Raw genomic sequence first — 17,055 nt, 5'->3', positions numbered from 1 at the left:
TTATCTACGCATAGAATTAATTTGAGATTTTTTTGAAACATTAAAATGATGTTTTCAAATTTTTCAAAAGACGAGATACATGTAGCTCCAGCTACACTTGTGGTTTCCGGGTGTACTAGTAGTCCAGTATCATCGTGTATCTGCGTGTATAGTCTTCGTATCAGAACGATTCAAGCTCCGACAAGGAGATCCGCATCAAGAAAAGGGATCTATCTTTTGACTTGTGCATTGTACATCTGTTTCATGGGCCCAACTGACGTCACCCCTTACGTCGGCGTCCCGGTTCCCTCACCAAACCTTGAAGCATGTCGAACACCAAATCTGACCAGATTATCATTACGTTTAAAAATCATGGGTATAAGGTAAGCTAGTAGCCGCCTAGGACAAAAAAACGTATTTTTATACGTGCCAAAAAATTATACGAAAAAATGTGAATGCTCATGAAGCATGTTCCTACATCATCACAAAATTTCATATCCAAAATCGACATGGACACTGAGAAACAAAAAAGAGAAAACCAGCATGTTGGATATGAAATTTTGTGATGATGTAGGGACATGCTTCATGAGCATTCACATTTTTTCGTATAATTTTTTGGCACGTATAAAAATACGCTTAGACTGCAGATCACTAGTATCATCTAAAGGTTGGTATCACTAGATATGTTCTCGACGAAGAAAGGGCTCGGTCGCTCGCTGCCAATACAAGGCCAATCGTTGCTTGGATTCCAGAAAAGGTGCAGCTTCTTTCCTGGAAATCCTTTTGGGACGTGGAAAAAGGAACACGATCGCAGCAAACAATTCAAATTTTAGCTTGTGAATTTTGAAAGTCCTACGTGTTTTTGTGAGGCACCGGCAGTATATTACTGGTACCTGTTCGCCACGTCCGTTCATTCAGGGCCGATCCATGGATCTGACGCGTCACGTCGGCCTACACCGCACACCAAAAAGTAATGCTGTGGAACATGTAGCTCGTTTTGCAAAAAATCGAAACTGTTTTTTTAACCTGATAAATAAATCATGATATCAAAAATGCTGTGTTCTAACAACCTGCAAAATTTCAACTCAAAATACCTTATAATTGAGGTTTTGCGAAAATGACTAAATTTGACATCTATATTAGTTAGCAAACTTTCAAAACCTCAAAATCCGATTTTATCATTTATGTGCAGCCTTAAATATGTGTTTCTCGAGTTCAAAATTTTCACATTGATATAACTCAATATTTTGTACATCTAGATTTGGTTTTCGTTTTTTTAAATTTTTTTTGAAACATCATTTTTCTAAAAACAAGCTACATGTAGCTCATTCTACAAATAAGTCCAAATTTTTTTACGAAACACAGTACAAATATAAACGCTAAAAAATACATACATACACTCATTCTTATGAACGCACATGCGCACATCCTAACTCTTTGAGCACATTCAAAAGAATGAGTTCAAGTAACTGATCCAGCAGGTATTGATATTGATGAAGTCACCATATCGACGGAAACATCACCTTTCGCTGATTGGCTACACTTGTGGTTTCCCTAGGAGCCTGCATTTTTATAGTATGAGCTACATGTAGCTCGTTTTCTAAAAAGAAAATAAAAAATGACATTTTAAAGTTGTACAAATTTTAAATATAAATAAATTTGGAAAATGATTTAGATGTAATGATTTCTATTTATGCAAAATAATTTGGAGTATGATAAACCGCATAGGGAATTCACAAAAAAAAAGGACAAGTAGGTCTGTGCAAAAAAATTCAGATGCCGCTCAAAAAGAAAAGCTTGGAGAAAATGGAAGAGAATCAGAACAAGTATTGCTGCTAGTCCCAGTCGCAACCCCGTGAGAAAAAAAGAGAGAGAGTACACCCTTTCACTTTGCGCCTTGCGCCCTACCTCAACCTAGAAGTGGATGCGATCCTACACACGGGGCCCTCTCGTGCCGCGTGAATACCGCATGGCTGGAAGCTTGGAACATGTCCAATGCTCGGTTTAGCCGATCCCGGAGGGATCAGACTTCCACCGATACATGTTCGCGGAATGGTGGTTTGCGACGGACACTGGCCACGTCATCGACCTTGTGGAGGACACGCCAGCCAATTGGGATAGTGGGCACGTCAACAGAAGACACTATTGCCGATATCCTAATAGCTTTTTACCGAGGTACATGGCGGCTGCAATTTAAGGCGCTCGTGCGGCTGCAATTTAAGGCGCTCGTGAAGGTGCTCTAAGTGCGTAGAAAATTCACACAAAAAACAGAAGCGGGATCGTGCAAAAATATTCTGACACCTTAAAAAAGGTCTGAAATCCAACTTGGCTCACGGGTGCATATAAACTCGTTGTGTGAAAATACATTTTTTAAGGTGTTAAAAAATTCTAAAATAAATTTTTTCATGTATATCTAGACATTTTATTTTCGTAAAAAAAATTCAGGAAAAAAGAATATTTTCTGTGTCCGTGTAGAAAATATAAATTTTAATGATCCAACACGACTACGTACAAGATATTTTTTTTGTCCTTTTTTGTACATGCCACATAAAATGTTGTTTTCTTACGAAAACTTGTGCACGAACATAAAATTTCAGGATGTATACCAGAAATTTTATTTCATAATTTTTTAATATTTTTAAATTATTTTGTATAATAGGTGCATATGCACTTACTATGAGCAAAAACGCCACCAAGTTCCACTGTTATTACTACTGATCCTAGTCCTGTCTCACATAGGAAAACCAGAGTGCAGCCTCTCACTTTTACTCATCCCCACACTGGCAATCTCCTCGAATCCAAACCCATAAATAATCCGTCCGCTCCCACTCCCTCTCCTCGCCACGACTCCACCCCACGAGACGACTCCCGGCAGATGAGATGCTGATGCCCATGCTTCGGTTGCGCCGCCGCCCGCTCTCCGTCTGATCCGTGGGCGAGGTGAGCTCCCGCCGCCGTCCCGCCCGCTCCTCCCCGCCTCGCTCGCTCGTCCGCCGTCGTTCTCCGGGCGGCGCTTTTCCGTTGGATTCTTCCTGCGATATTTCTAAGGGCGTGGGTTGCTCCTCTGATTTGGATGCCTTGTCGTGTAGCCCCCCTCGAACTCTGGGGTTGGGTTTCGGTTTTGGGTGGCTCTCGTTCGTCTCATCCACCCCTCCCTTCCCCGCGGAGAAGATAGATAGCTCGGCGTGGTTTGTTTACACAGTAAACCCCCCCAGAAAAGCTCCCTTTCCACTCTCGCCTTCAGCTATTGTGTAACGCTGCGACTGCGAAAGCTCACTGAAATTCGTGGGGTTAGGACCTTCTGGGCCTCGACACGAGGAAACTTTTTGGAGTTTTTGTTCATATCTGCACTAGGCATGTTCCGTGTTCTCGTGTCTGCTTGACTGCATCCCGATGGATTCAAGAGGTAAAAGAAGTATCCATCCAAGTTTCTCTGATGTTTGTCCTATGTGTTCGTCTTCCTTGATCTCGATGGGTTCAGGAGGTGGGAAATCTCGGGGTGAAAGGGGTTTCTGACTTTTGTGCTCAGTCCTGTTTCTGGAGACGATCATGTTTGAGAAGTGCTTCATGCTCTGGTCAACGGGTAGGGGTTTTAGTGCGGATTATGCGCATCTCTGTGCAACGAACTGTATGCGTTGGATTGGTTAGCTAACGAGGTCCTTCTGTTACGCGTTGACCATTTGGTGAGTGAAACATTTGTTGGTTAGCTACCCAAGTCTCTGTTACCTGTTGGCAGTTCAGTTAGTGCAGATGTTCCTTGGAAATTGATGTTGCAACCATTACAGAGATTGTTTAGCTACCAAAGTCTGAGTCGATGCTTGCAGGTGACTGGCTGAATTCTCACTCTCGTTTTATATGTTTATTTCTTGAATTCAGGGGAGTATCAGGACTGAGCGAGGACTGAGGGGATTGCTAAGGGGGAGGTGCGGAGATGGGGTTCAAACCACTGGAATGGTACTGTCGGCCTGTGAAGGATGGGACGTGGTCTCATGCCGTCGAGAGCGCGTTCGGGGCATACACACCCTGCGGCATTGACACCTTGGTGGTGTGCATCTCGTACCTCGCTCTCTTCGGCGTTTGCTTCTACCGGATATGGAGGACGACCAAGGACTACACGGTGCAGCGGTACAAGTTACGCTCGCCGTACTACAACTATCTGCTTGCGCTGCTTGTGGTGTACTGCATAGCAGAGCCGCTGTATCGGATCGCCACCGGTATATCCATCATGAACTTGGATGGGCAGTCCAGCCTTGCTCCATTTGAGGTGAGAAGTCTTTGCTTGACCGTATCATATTATGTTTTTCGTGCTTGAAAAGTATATTTACCGAGAATTGTGGGGCTAGCTTGCCAATGCTTGTACGGTGAAAACATACCGTGTTTGGTATGCACCTCACAAGTGACTAGGAATATGAATTTATTCTCTTTCCTGCAAATGGACCTTTACTTGTGAGGTTTTGATATCAGTAATGGAAAAATGCTGAAGGAGTATGTAAGCTAAAGTTAAAAGTGTGACGATATATAAGCTAAAGTGTGGCGATAGTTGGCAGTGGCTATATATGCAAATCCTTCTAAAAGTGTACCTGTACCATATACGTGTCTACTTTAGCCTTTTCAGTTACTAGAAGTTCCACCTTTCTACAGATTACTTCATTGGTCATCGAGAGTGTTGCTTGGTGCTGTATGCTCGCAATGATTTTGGTGGAGACAAAAATTTACATCACCGAGTTTAGATGGTACATCCGGTTTGTGGTCATATATGTATTGGTTGGAAAAGCTGCCATGTTCAATGTTGTGCTTCCAGTGAGGCAGTACTACAGTTCAAGGTATCATTTGTAGCATCATCATTCTTGATGAATCTTATTCGATCGTTCACCCAAAGGTTTACCCGGTTTACATGCCTCTGCAGGCAGGCTAACTTTTTTTATTTTCCTTACGCAGTTCAATATTCTACTTATACTGCAGCGAGATAATATGCCAGGTTTGCCTCTTTGTTGTCTATTCCCTCTGTTCCTTTATGCAAGGTGTACTTTGACTACCCAAATTAAATTAAAGAATTAATCAATAATTATTCGAATAATAGATGTATTACGTTATGCCATAATGATACTATTGGATCCGTCTTTAAAAGCACCTCCTTACGATTGTGATTCTGTAATGAGAACTTACTTTACAAGATATTTATGGTCAAAGCTCATACATCGTTGAAATGCACCCCATGTCTCGAAGTCGATGGAGTAATACTCATATTCCAGTGATTTCTGGTGTACACTGAACGCATTTTTCTGCAGTGCTTGTTTGGAATTCTTATGGTGGTGTACCTGCCTAGCTTGGATCCCTACCCAGGTTATACTCCAATCAGGAGTGAGCTGCTTGTTGATAATACTGATTATGAGCCTCTGCCTGGAGGAGAGCAGATTTGCCCTGAGAGGCATGCCAATATATTCTCTAGTAAGTAGATATAAATCATTGCACAATATCGGATAGTCATATAGTACTTATTTTCTGTCCTCGTGAGTTTTCTAGAGGTGTATTGATATCAATATTCTTGCCTTGTTTTTTCTAGGGATATTCTTTTCATGGATGACTCCTCTAATGCAACAAGGATATAAAAGGCCCATCGCCGATACTGATATCTGGAAATTAGATGATTGGGACGAGACTGAAACATTGTATAACCGGTATGTTGTGCTACTGTTTTGGCTGAAATAAGGAAATACCTATACATGCAAATCTAACATTAGGATCTTGTCTCAGATTCCAGAAATACTGGAACAAGGAACTTCAAAAACCAAAACCATGGCTGTTACGAGCTCTCCATAGCAGCCTTGGTGGAAGGTAAACTTAGAGATACAATAACCATATTTCTTTAAACCTCTAGCGTCTGCTACTTGCAGTTTTGTGCTTACATGCTTATTTTCCTTGACTTTCAGGTTCTGGCTAGGAGGATTTTTTAAGGTATGTAGATATATCCAGCCTGTTATTTTAGAAGATCCATCCTTCAGTTTACTTTTTGTATCTGTTCAATGACAACCATCTGCCGTGAACCTGGTAACCATCTTCGCCCCCAAATTTGTAGATTGGGAATGATGCTTCACAATTTGTTGGCCCAACTGTGTTGAGCCTCCTGTTAGAGGTATGGTACTAATTTCATGGCATCTCAGAGTCATTGTTGCAAACTGCATCTGTTATACTATGAATTTTTTGTTTCCACCATACACAATCGACCACTAAAGTAATTTTAGAACGGCACCCACTGAGAAACCTTGCATACCTTAAATCCTAAATGCTAAATATTAGATTCCCTTTGCTCTTGCCTAGTAGAGGTGCTATCGGCCTATTGTTAGTTGTGCCGCTAATGGTTGGTATTTTTCTGTCAGTCGATGCAAAAAGGCGATCCTTCTTGGAATGGGTACATCTACGCTTTTGCAATCTTTGCTGGAGTGGTATGTATTATTTTCCTCTCTTACAAAACACATTTCCTTGCCTCCATGTACTTGAACTCCCAAGCAACAACTGTGCTTTGGGATTTGGAAAACTCTTTATGCTTTTTAACACTTCCTCTATTCTTCCTCAGTCTCTAGGAGTTCTTGCTGAAGCACAGTACTTTCAGAATGTCATGCGTACTGGTTTCAGATTGAGGTCTACATTGGTAAGTGTTATATAATCAAAGTACAATCACGTGCATTTTGGCTTTCTGTTAAGAGGTGGAGTCAACAGGCACAGAAGTCATTGTCCCACTTGTTTCGAGGTCACTCTTATTTCTACTTATGGCCAACCTGGGGCTTGCACTTCCTCATTTGTGTAACATGCACATGTTTTCATAGTTTATACTTCACTGCTAATTAACAAGCTTAGCTCTCTCAGCTGCCCGTATACGAAAACATCTCGTTTCTGAACTAATACCTGGTTGGTTAGTTATATCACTTCTTTTATGGTCCAGTAAGGCCCATATGAAACCCTAGCCTGCCCAGTAAGGCTAGGGTTTCATATGGGCCTTACTGGACCAACACTGTCTTACTGGGCTAATATAGGCTAGGGTTTCATATGGGCCTTACTGGACCAACACTGTCTTACTGGGCTAATATTAAAGGAATATTAGACCTTATATGCGCTGAAAAATGCAACCGGCTGGCTCTCCTGGTGTGTCCGTACAAAACGCTTAAGCGCGCCTAAGCGCCGCTTAAGCGGTGATTGCTCTAGGCGTTGGCCTACCGCTCGCTTAGCGCTTACCGCTTTTTTGAACCTTGTTGTAACTACAGAGCCATAGAGCAAGTTGAAAAACCACTGTAGTCTTTATACACGCCAAGTACTCATTATGTTTTAGGTATCACTTCATCAGGTTTAAGAGGTTTGTGACTTTTTTCTGTTCTTCCACAGATTGCTGCTGTTTTCCGCAAGTCCTTGCGTCTGACCAATGATAGCCGTAAGAAGTTTGCTTCTGGGAGGATAACGAATTTGATTTCAACCGATGCAGAGTCTCTTCAGGTATGTCAATAAAGCTCAATCATTATTATGTTGTTAGGGAGGAGGGGAAAATGGTGTGTGCATACTATTCGTGCTGGTCATTTATCTCATTTTGCACGCTTCTAATTTATATCTTCACATCTGCAGCAAGTATGCCAGCAACTTCACAGTCTATGGTCTGCTCCTTTCCGTATTGTTATTGCCATGGTTCTGCTATATGCACAACTAGGTCCTGCAGCATTAGTTGGTGCCCTCATGCTGGCCCTTTTGTTCCCAATCCAGGTATTTTGTCTTTAGGCTTGGGTGATTATGAAAACTGTTGCATCTTGAAGTGCTTCTATGCATTTATTTTTAGTTCCAAGCATTACTAATATTTTAGTGGTGATGCCATTGGGTGCTACATATACCAGAGAAAGTTGTTTTTTAAGTAAAATGTAGAATGGATAGTTCGCAGTTGCAGAGCATATCTGTAGCACATTTTATTCATTAGGATGTTTTATCTCTTATAAATTACACTTGTTTTACTCTTATTTCTTTGAAACTGTGAACACATATTTTGTGCTCTAAACATTGGTTTGTCGGGCTAACCTTTTCATGTATTTATTTTATCAGACAGTTATCATAAGCAAAATGCAGAAACTTACCAAAGAAGGATTGCAAAGGACTGACAAGCGAATCAGTCTCATGAACGAAATATTAGCTGCTATGGATACTGTCAAGTATGCATATGTTTACTTATACTTTCATTAGAAGTAATACTCGTGTAATGTGTTTTAGTATAAAGAGTCTCAAATGTTTCCTTGTTCAGATGTTATGCTTGGGAGCAAAGTTTCCAGTCAAAGGTGCAGGACATCCGTGATGATGAACTGTCCTGGTTTCGCAGTGCTCAGTTGCTCGCCGCGGTATGTTCGTTTTCGTAGTTACATAAGATTTTCTTGCAGATAAGCTGTCTTTCACTTGCTCCGAGTTTCATTATGTAGTGTATCGATCTGTTCATTATTATGTTTTTTAATCATGCGTCGTCCATTGCCATAAGAGAATCAGAGTTCCATATTATAGGACCAACTGCATTGGTGCTTCCTGAATCCTGATCCTATGGGGGTTACCTTACATTAGCTTAGTTTCTTTACATCAAAATAGAATTGGGAGCTTTTACATCACTATTTCTTTGCTTTCCATCATTTTTCTTACCTTTTCTTGCTTGTTGCAGCTGAATAGCTTTATCCTCAACAGTATCCCTGTCGTTGTCACTGTGGTTTCATTTGGTGTGTACTCTCTGTTGGGGGGTGACTTGACAGCAGCAAAGGCGTTTACCTCTCTTTCACTATTTGCTGTTCTAAGGTTCCCACTTTTTATGCTACCAAATCTGATAACTCAGGTGAGCAAAATGGTGTAAATCTTGTTTTCGTGAAGTTATTTCACAAGAATACTAACAGGTTAAGATTGATCTATTAGATTACTAGATATTTTTTTTATGCCAAGGAAGTTAGATAATTGATAGCGTTTTAATTGTGAACAAATGATGGCTTGGCATGGTTTGCTGTTCTCTCTTCGGGAATTCTTTCATATGGTTGCCTTACTACTTATTTTTCATTTAAATTCAACAGGTTGTGAACTGTAAGGTTTCACTGAAACGGCTGGAAGATCTCCTCTTGGCTGATGAGAGATTACTTCTGCCAAATCCACCTATTGATCCTGAGCTTCCAGCAATTTCTATCAAGAATGGAAATTTTTCGTGGGAATTGCAGGTACATTTGTTCCAAATGTGGTTATTTACGTGCCAATGAAGTTTATACTTATGACTTACGCCTGCAACATTACACTGAACACTAATTTTCTGACCCTGTGGCTCAGTTACTATTTAAAAGAAATACACAGCCTCATAGAGTAGCAGTCTAGCATGCTTCATTAATGGGAATGATGACTGCAAAAAAGCAGCTAATTAAATAACAGTTCACATATGTCTTTTTGTTCATAAATGAATTGGTTGTTAGTTTGAGGAAGAGCTATGAACAGTCATTTCGGATATTATATCCATTTTCCTCTTATTTTTATGACATTGATTGAAAACTATTTTTTTGAAACATTGGCAGGCTGAGAGACCAACATTATCAAATGTCAATCTGGATGTACATGTTGGCAGTTTAGTTGCAATAGTAGGAAGTACCGGGGAAGGGAAAACTTCACTTATTTCTGCAATGCTTGGGGAGATAGCACCAGTATCAGGATCAGATGCCTCGGTGGTCATTCGTGGATCAGTGGCTTATGTTCCTCAAGTTTCATGGATCTTCAATGCTACCGTGAGATACAGTACCTTTATTGTTTTAGTTCTGCTAATTGAATCCTTTGTGAATGTACAGAGATATAATTATGATCTCTACAGGTCCGGGACAATATATTGTTTGGGGCTCCATTCCAACCCCCACGTTACGAGAGAGCAATAGATGTCACTTCATTACGACATGACCTTGACCTGCTCCCAGTAAGTTCTAACTGTGTCCAGTTAACAAAAATCATCCCAGGAGACTTTGGAAAATATATCTACCATTTGACTGAGTGACCTTTGCTGGATATTTTTTTAATTTATTTGCAAACTGACAATGGATTTGCATGTGCTTGTTCTCAGGGTGGTGATCTCACAGAAATTGGAGAAAGGGGAGTTAATATTAGTGGTGGGCAAAAGCAAAGAGTTTCAATGGCAAGAGCTGTTTATTCTGATTCAGATGTGTACATATTTGATGATCCACTGAGTGCATTAGATGCCCATGTTGGTCGACAGGTGCATTCATCATCTTGCATCCTTTGCAGTCATTGCTTTTTCCCTTTATAATATTCTTGTACTCGCAAACTCAACAATTACAAGTTCATAATGGTGCTTCTTTGGTTGGTATGGTCATATTTTTATCCTGATCTTTTCACACCCATGGGGCCAATAGACAGGATCAAACACTAACACCGACGATCTTGCTCCAAGACATGTCCCTTTACCCAGGGATATTGTCAAAATTTAATTTGATTTCAACAGATATCCAATATATCCTCACAGCTGAATTTGCAATTCATTGTTATTTTAGGGTCACAATTCATAGTTCAGATAACTGAAGTCGAAAAGAGAGGAAAATGTTGCACAAATTGTCCAAATGTTTTCCAGATACTGGATTATCAAAGTTAAAATAATAAGAGTTGACTTTATGCATTGTTTAGGCGAGCCATATTTCTGGTGCCAGTTACTCCAAGGTCCTCCCTGCTTGGTAGTAAAGCCAATTACTAAATGACATTTCTGAATTCAGGTATTTGATAAATGTATCAAAGAAGAACTACGACACAAAACTCGGGTCCTCGTTACCAATCAGCTGCATTTCCTGCCATACGTGGATAAAATACTGCTAATCCACGATGGGGTAATTAAAGAGGAAGGCACCTTTGATGAACTTAGTAACACTGGGGAGTTCTTCAAGAAACTGATGGAAAATGCTGGAAAGATGGAGGAACAAACAGAAGAGAAACAAGACGAAAGCAAACCAGTGGATGACACAAAACAAACGCTAAATGGAGACATTGTAATTGCTGATGGTGGTCCGCAGAAGAGCCAGGACAGTTCCAGTAAAACCAAACAGGGGAAATCTGTTCTTATTAAGCAAGAGGAGCGTGAAACTGGAGTTGTCAGCACAAAGGTTCTTTCACGGTAAAGCTTGCAATTGTGCAATATCATATTTGATGTATAATATAGAATAGGGAAGAAAAAAGGTATAAGGAGAAGGAAATGAGCTGATGATTACACATTTATCTATATTAGATTTCTCTATGTTGCATTAAGCTCAGTGCTGCTTAATGTTTAGTCGTTCATATATGATTTTCAATTAGATTTATTGCGCTAATACATCTTATGAAGATATAATTAGTGATAGTGCTGATTATAGATCATGATCCCTGGAAAATATGCTCAATTTCTTTATTTTGCAGCTACAAAAATGCAATGGGAGGGATTTGGGCCGTGACCGTTCTCTTTTTGTGCTATACATTGACTGAAACTCTACGCATTTCAAGTAGCACATGGTTGAGCATTTGGACTGAGCAGGGTCCTTTGAAAATCCATGGCCCTGGATACTACAATTTAATTTATGGCATTCTTTCTTTTGGGCAGGTACTTATGCACATATATATACATATTTTGCACTTGTTTTTGTGTCTTTATGTTTGATTGAGTATGCATCAAACTGACAATGTGATATTTTGGTTTAGGTTCTAATCACTCTTACGAATTCTTACTGGCTAATCATGTCAAGTCTTCGAGCAGCGAAGAGATTGCATGACTCCATGCTCCGGTCTATATTAAGAGCTCCCATGGTATTTTTCCATACCAATCCACTTGGACGTATCATCAACAGATTTTCAAAGGATTTGGGTGACATAGACCGGAATCTTGCTGTGTTTGTCAATATGTTTATGGCTCAAATATCTCAGTTGCTCTCAACATTTGTTCTCATCGGTGTTGTCAGCACCATGTCCCTTTGGGCTATCATGCCACTTCTGATTTTATTTTATGCAGCCTATCTCTATTACCAGGTAATTTCATAACAGATTGTTTTTAAACAACTGTCATTTTGTCGTTACTTTTACCTTATGGACATTTTATAACTGTATTCTCAGGCGACATCTCGTGAGGTAAAGCGCATGGATTCCATTACTAGGTCTCCTGTGTATGCTCAGTTTTCAGAGGCACTGAATGGTCTGTCCACAATCCGTGCCTATAAAGCTTATGATAGAATGTCAAACATCAATGGGAAATCAATGGACAACAACATCAGGTTCACGCTCGTGAACATGAGTTCAAATAGATGGTTAGCCATCCGTCTGGAAACATTGGGAGGTATCATGATATGGTTCACAGCAACATTTGCTGTCATGCAAAACCAGCGAGCAGAGAATCAGAAGGCCTTTGCTTCCACAATGGGTCTTCTTCTTACGTATACTCTCAATATAACCAATTTGCTCACAGCTGTTCTTCGTCTTGCTAGTCTAGCTGAAAATAGTATGAATGCTGTTGAACGTGTGGGAACATACATTGAGTTACCTTCTGAGGCTCCTCCTGTCATTGAGGATAACAGGCCACCTCCTGGCTGGCCATCGGCTGGTATCATAAAGTTTGAAGATGTTGTACTTCGGTACCGACCAGAACTTCCTCCTGTTCTTCATGGAATATCATTCATTATTAATGGAAGTGAGAAGGTAGGAATCGTTGGCAGAACAGGTGCTGGTAAATCTAGCATGCTTAATGCATTGTTTCGTATCGTGGAACTGGAACGAGGGAGAATATTGGTTGATGGTTGTGACACTTCTAAGTTTGGAATTTGGGATCTGCGGAAAGTTTTAGGAATAATACCACAGGCACCAGTCCTGTTTTCAGGTTTGTTACTGAAAGTACATGAGTTATTCATATTTGTTTTATGTAAATTATTCTATAAAGAAATCCAAATATGCAGCTGTAGCTTATTTTTAAGACTTATATTATGTATTTTAATGATTGTATTATGAATGTCTATCCAGGTTCTATTCGCTTTAATCTGGATCCGTTTGGTGAGCATAACGATGCGGATCTATGGGAGGCTCTTGAAAGGGCTCATCTGAAGGACGTCATAAGGAGGAATGCTCTAGGCCTAGATGCTGAGGTATGCTGCGTGTTTGCCTTATCTCGTACAGTTAATATATTCTTGAATATGCTGTTCTTTTGACAAATGATAAATGCTTGCACAAATATATCTGTTTCTGGTGCCAGTCTAACAGTGGCAAATGGAACTCATAAGCGTCTGGCAATCTATATAGTCCTAGAAATTTGTAAAGGGATTCCTAAACAATAGACTACTGCTGTTCTCAGCATCCAGAATGGAATGCTGAATAAGCATTTAAACCTGAGTTTTGGGGTCCCCTTTACCTCTTACAGTAGCGGGCTTGTTCTTCTAAGAATAATCAATACACAAAATGTTCATTGAGAATCACTTTATTGACAGGTTTCTGAGGCTGGTGAAAATTTTAGTGTTGGACAGCGACAGCTGCTGAGTTTAGCTCGTGCATTGCTACGAAGGGCAAAGATACTTGTTCTGGATGAGGCAACAGCAGCAGTTGATGTTAGAACTGATGCTCTTATACAGAAGACAATCAGAGAAGAATTCAAGAGTTGCACAATGTTGATAATTGCTCACCGCTTGAACACCGTCATTGACTGTGACAGGTTACTCATTCTAAGTTCTGGGCAGGTATGATACTGAATAGAGCTTTGTTCTTTCACTCCTGGGCATTTATCTCGTCTGAGTAGAGCTTTGTTCTTTTCATATGCAATCATATATGGTTAATTCTACTTGTCCCAACTGCACAATACTATGTACCTTGAACTAAAATTTTGAATCATATTTTTCAGATTCAGGAATTTGACACTCCTGAGCATCTTCTGAGCAATGATGAAGGTGCTTTCTCCAAGATGGTTCAGAGTACAGGGCCTAGCAACGCGGAATATCTCAAGGTAATCTTGCATCTGCTACCATCTTTATCATTTATAATCTTGCCATGTTATTCTGCGTAGAATATAGCCAATAACACATGTATATCATTAACTTCGGACTACTGCATCTATATCATGTAATCCATGATATATTCTTGGCTTCAGTTCATAGCTGCCTTACTTTCAGTTATGACATTGACATGTATTCTGATTCAGTTTTTTGTGCAAAATATTAACAGAGTCTCGTACTTGGGGATGGTGAGGAGAGGATGCGGAGGGAAGAAAGCAAGTTGCAGGATATTCAGAGGAAATGGGTCGCGTCTAACCGATGGGCTGTTGCTGCGCAGTTTGCACTTGCTGCTAGCCTTGCGTCATCACACAGTGACCTTCTCTCACTGGAGGCCGCTGAGGGAAACAACATCCTGAGGAAAACGAAGGAGGCAGTAATCACCCTGCAGAGCGTCCTCGAAGGGAAGCACAACACTGAAATCGAGGAATCACTCACTCAGTTTGAGGTTCCACCTGATAGGTGGTGGTCGTCACTTTACAAAGTCATCGAAGGTACTTTCACAGCTTAGTTTCACTTTGTGGCATGCTTTCACACCTTTCCATTACAGTAATACTTCGAAAATGCTATAAAATGCGTGAAATGGAGTACCATAGTCCTTGGCATCATAATATACCTTCCAGTCGCCACTGCCAGGGTCTTTCGTTATTCAGTACGTAGTTCCTACTAATTTGAATATGCTGCTTTCAGGCCTTTCCACGATGAGCAAACTGGGACGCAACCGTCTACGGCAACCTGCGTATAGTTTTGAAAACCACGGCGCTATTGACTGGGATCAAATTTAGATATAGAACAGCGCAGTGCAGCACGGCTGAATCCCTGGAACCGCATCGGCGGGTAGGCTGGAGGTGCAGTTACTCACGGCCTGTTTAATTATTTAGTCTTTGTACATTGTGGCACTGAGTGTGGGAGTCAGAAATCAACCAGTAGAAGATCCATCCTCACGCCTATCTGAAGGCGAATAACAAGGGGATCTAGCAGCCAGACGGGGATTCTTGTACTTGGCATTTACAAGGGTTACGTTTTCTTGCGCACAATCTCGACAGTCTGAAATTTTGATAATTTTGCGGCAATGGAAGTGTATGTGGATTCATATGTTCTGCTGATCATATTATTATTTTTGTAAGACAGATCGAGTTTGTTCTTTGTTCACTACGTTGATTTTCTCCTGCACATAACTAGGGAGCACCATTATGCGAAGTGTCTGGGTTGTCCCATCGCGGAGACGTTCCGGGCTCTGCATATTGCCATTGCCTAGCAGGCACGGCACTGCAGCATGGCAGTCCCTTTCCTCGCGCGGCGAGGTATCGTCAATCGCGTCGGCCAGCATGCTGACTGCCAAGGGTCTGGGCTGGTATGGTATGGTCGACGCGGCATCGAGTTGCACGCAGGCTCATGCTACTACTCCTACGGTGCTACCGTGCTACTCTACAAACTGTGCTCCGTCCAGGTGCGCTGCTCTTGCCACTACGGTGCTAGTACCAAAAACTGTACCCCAACCTGCTTTTCGGTGCTTGAAACCCCATCAACCATTGCTTCTAGCTCAAATCTCAACACTATCATTATTTATTACTCCACATTACACTCGAGAGTACACTAAAGAACAGCGCTGCTTTCTGTTTATTGGAGTGAGATCCATCAATCGGGTGGGTCGGTGTGACTGACGATGATTACAAACAAAACAAATGGTGGGATCCTGTCCTTACGCAACTGCAACCTAACCTAAAACAAGCTCAACTCACCGCTATTGCAAAATGAATAACAGGCAAGGGGGACGGACACCAAATCTGTATATGAAATGAGCACTCTATATAACTCTCTGCTGCTCTGTTCCACATTGCTGCGGTTGCTTCAGCTTCAGTCGAAGATCTCCCACTTCGTCGTCACAGGGGGAGCGTTGTCGAACGTCTCCCATTTCGTCGTCACCACCACCGCCGCCCGCTGCTGCAGCCTCGCGTTGGACACCTTGAGCACGTCCAGCGCCTCCACGCACTTCTGCACCCTCTTCGCCTGCGCAAAACACTCAAATCAGTCAGATTCTTTTTCTTAAGTCACTTGAGAGTTGCACTTTCTCCACTGATGCACCTCCACCAGTCACCAGCACTACATGAATTATAAGTTTCTGGGGAAATTGTTTATCCGCATGCCATCATCTCGGAACAGAAAGTAAAGGGGTTTTTCGGCTCTAATCTCCAGGTGGCATGGAGATATCATCACAGAAAATGATGAAAGTCATCGCACTTCTCCCTACTAATCAACAGTCCCCAAACTTTTGGTTTCTTTGCTTCTTCTTGTGATCTACCCAAGTACCCAACAGTCTATGTCAATCTACCTTTCTTGTCGACTACTCCTTGCACACCACGGTCAGAAAGCAGATTTTTATCTGTAGCTTAGTACGGAGTAGAAGATTTGCTTAGAGTATCATTGGAAGCTACTAGGCTGCATGCGACGCGTCCAGGGTCAGCTAGCTGGCACCAAAAGGTGGTATCTACCTAACATTTGCATCTGGCGAACAAGGCTGTTGTAGGTAGAAGAATTCATGTGCTGGTACTGGACCATGTGTTTTCCAGGAAGAAACCAATGAGACTGTGACGGCTCCAGGGCGCATGTAGGGCACTCCCCCACAGGCCATCTTCATCGCGATCGAGCGCTTATCCTACTGCTCATGGCACTGCTTGCATTGCATGCAAGCGCAATGATGGAAAATCGCACAAGCCGACAGGCCCAACGCCACGCATCAAGGGTAAGTATTGTACCAGAACCATATTAGTGCAGTGAATGGGGAGTGTACCTGGATGTTCTTCTGCGAGGAGGAGTCCCCGTCGGCGGGGATGGTCTCCAGCTTCACGGCGTGCCGCATGAGCAGCTCGATCAGCGTCGTGATCTGCACCTCCGCCACCTTGGTCCCGCCGGAGACCGACTTGTCGATGCTTGTTACCTGGGCAGATCAGAATCACAGCGTCAGAGGCGGAGTCGTTGAAACAGAATCGCGTCGTCAGAGCCAGGCATTTGGGGCAGCAATGATGAACGCGCGAGCATCCATCCTTGT

The 17,055-nt window shown here is 41.8% G+C and overlaps 1 protein-coding gene and 1 long non-coding RNA gene across 2 annotated transcripts; one reads left to right on the top strand and one right to left on the bottom strand.

Annotated features, from left to right (window-relative positions):
* Positions 1-2,761: 2,761 nt before the first annotated feature.
* On the top strand, positions 2,762-15,132 carry LOC124669772 (ABC transporter C family member 2-like). Its single transcript, XM_047206318.1, has 29 exons — positions 2,762-2,919; positions 3,856-4,243; positions 4,621-4,802; positions 4,918-4,957; positions 5,268-5,427; positions 5,543-5,657; positions 5,734-5,814; positions 5,910-5,934; positions 6,056-6,112; positions 6,357-6,422; positions 6,554-6,628; positions 7,357-7,464; positions 7,591-7,725; positions 8,056-8,162; positions 8,252-8,345; positions 8,654-8,821; positions 9,051-9,191; positions 9,537-9,743; positions 9,827-9,925; positions 10,070-10,222; positions 10,734-11,128; positions 11,407-11,587; positions 11,686-12,009; positions 12,094-12,850; positions 12,991-13,112; positions 13,452-13,697; positions 13,859-13,960; positions 14,179-14,500; positions 14,697-15,132. The coding sequence occupies exons 2-29, from the start codon at positions 3,911-3,913 to the stop codon at positions 14,789-14,791; spliced, it is 4,890 nt and encodes a 1,629-aa protein (XP_047062274.1). The 5' UTR covers positions 2,762-2,919; positions 3,856-3,910; the 3' UTR covers positions 14,792-15,132.
* Positions 15,133-15,598: 466 nt separating this feature from the next.
* LOC124679292 lies at positions 15,599-17,012 on the bottom strand. The gene is made up of 2 exons (XR_006994911.1): positions 16,798-17,012; positions 15,599-16,016 (listed from the first exon to the last, which is right to left on the bottom strand). It is a non-coding gene; the product is annotated as an uncharacterized LOC124679292 (long non-coding RNA).
* Between the last annotated feature and the right edge of the window lie 43 nt (positions 17,013-17,055).

Source organism: Lolium rigidum, chromosome 7, assembly GCF_022539505.1.
Source record: "Lolium rigidum isolate FL_2022 chromosome 7, APGP_CSIRO_Lrig_0.1, whole genome shotgun sequence".
NCBI classification, from domain to species: Eukaryota; Viridiplantae; Streptophyta; class Magnoliopsida; order Poales; family Poaceae; genus Lolium; species Lolium rigidum.
This window is presented reverse-complemented; position numbering and strand designations above follow the sequence as displayed.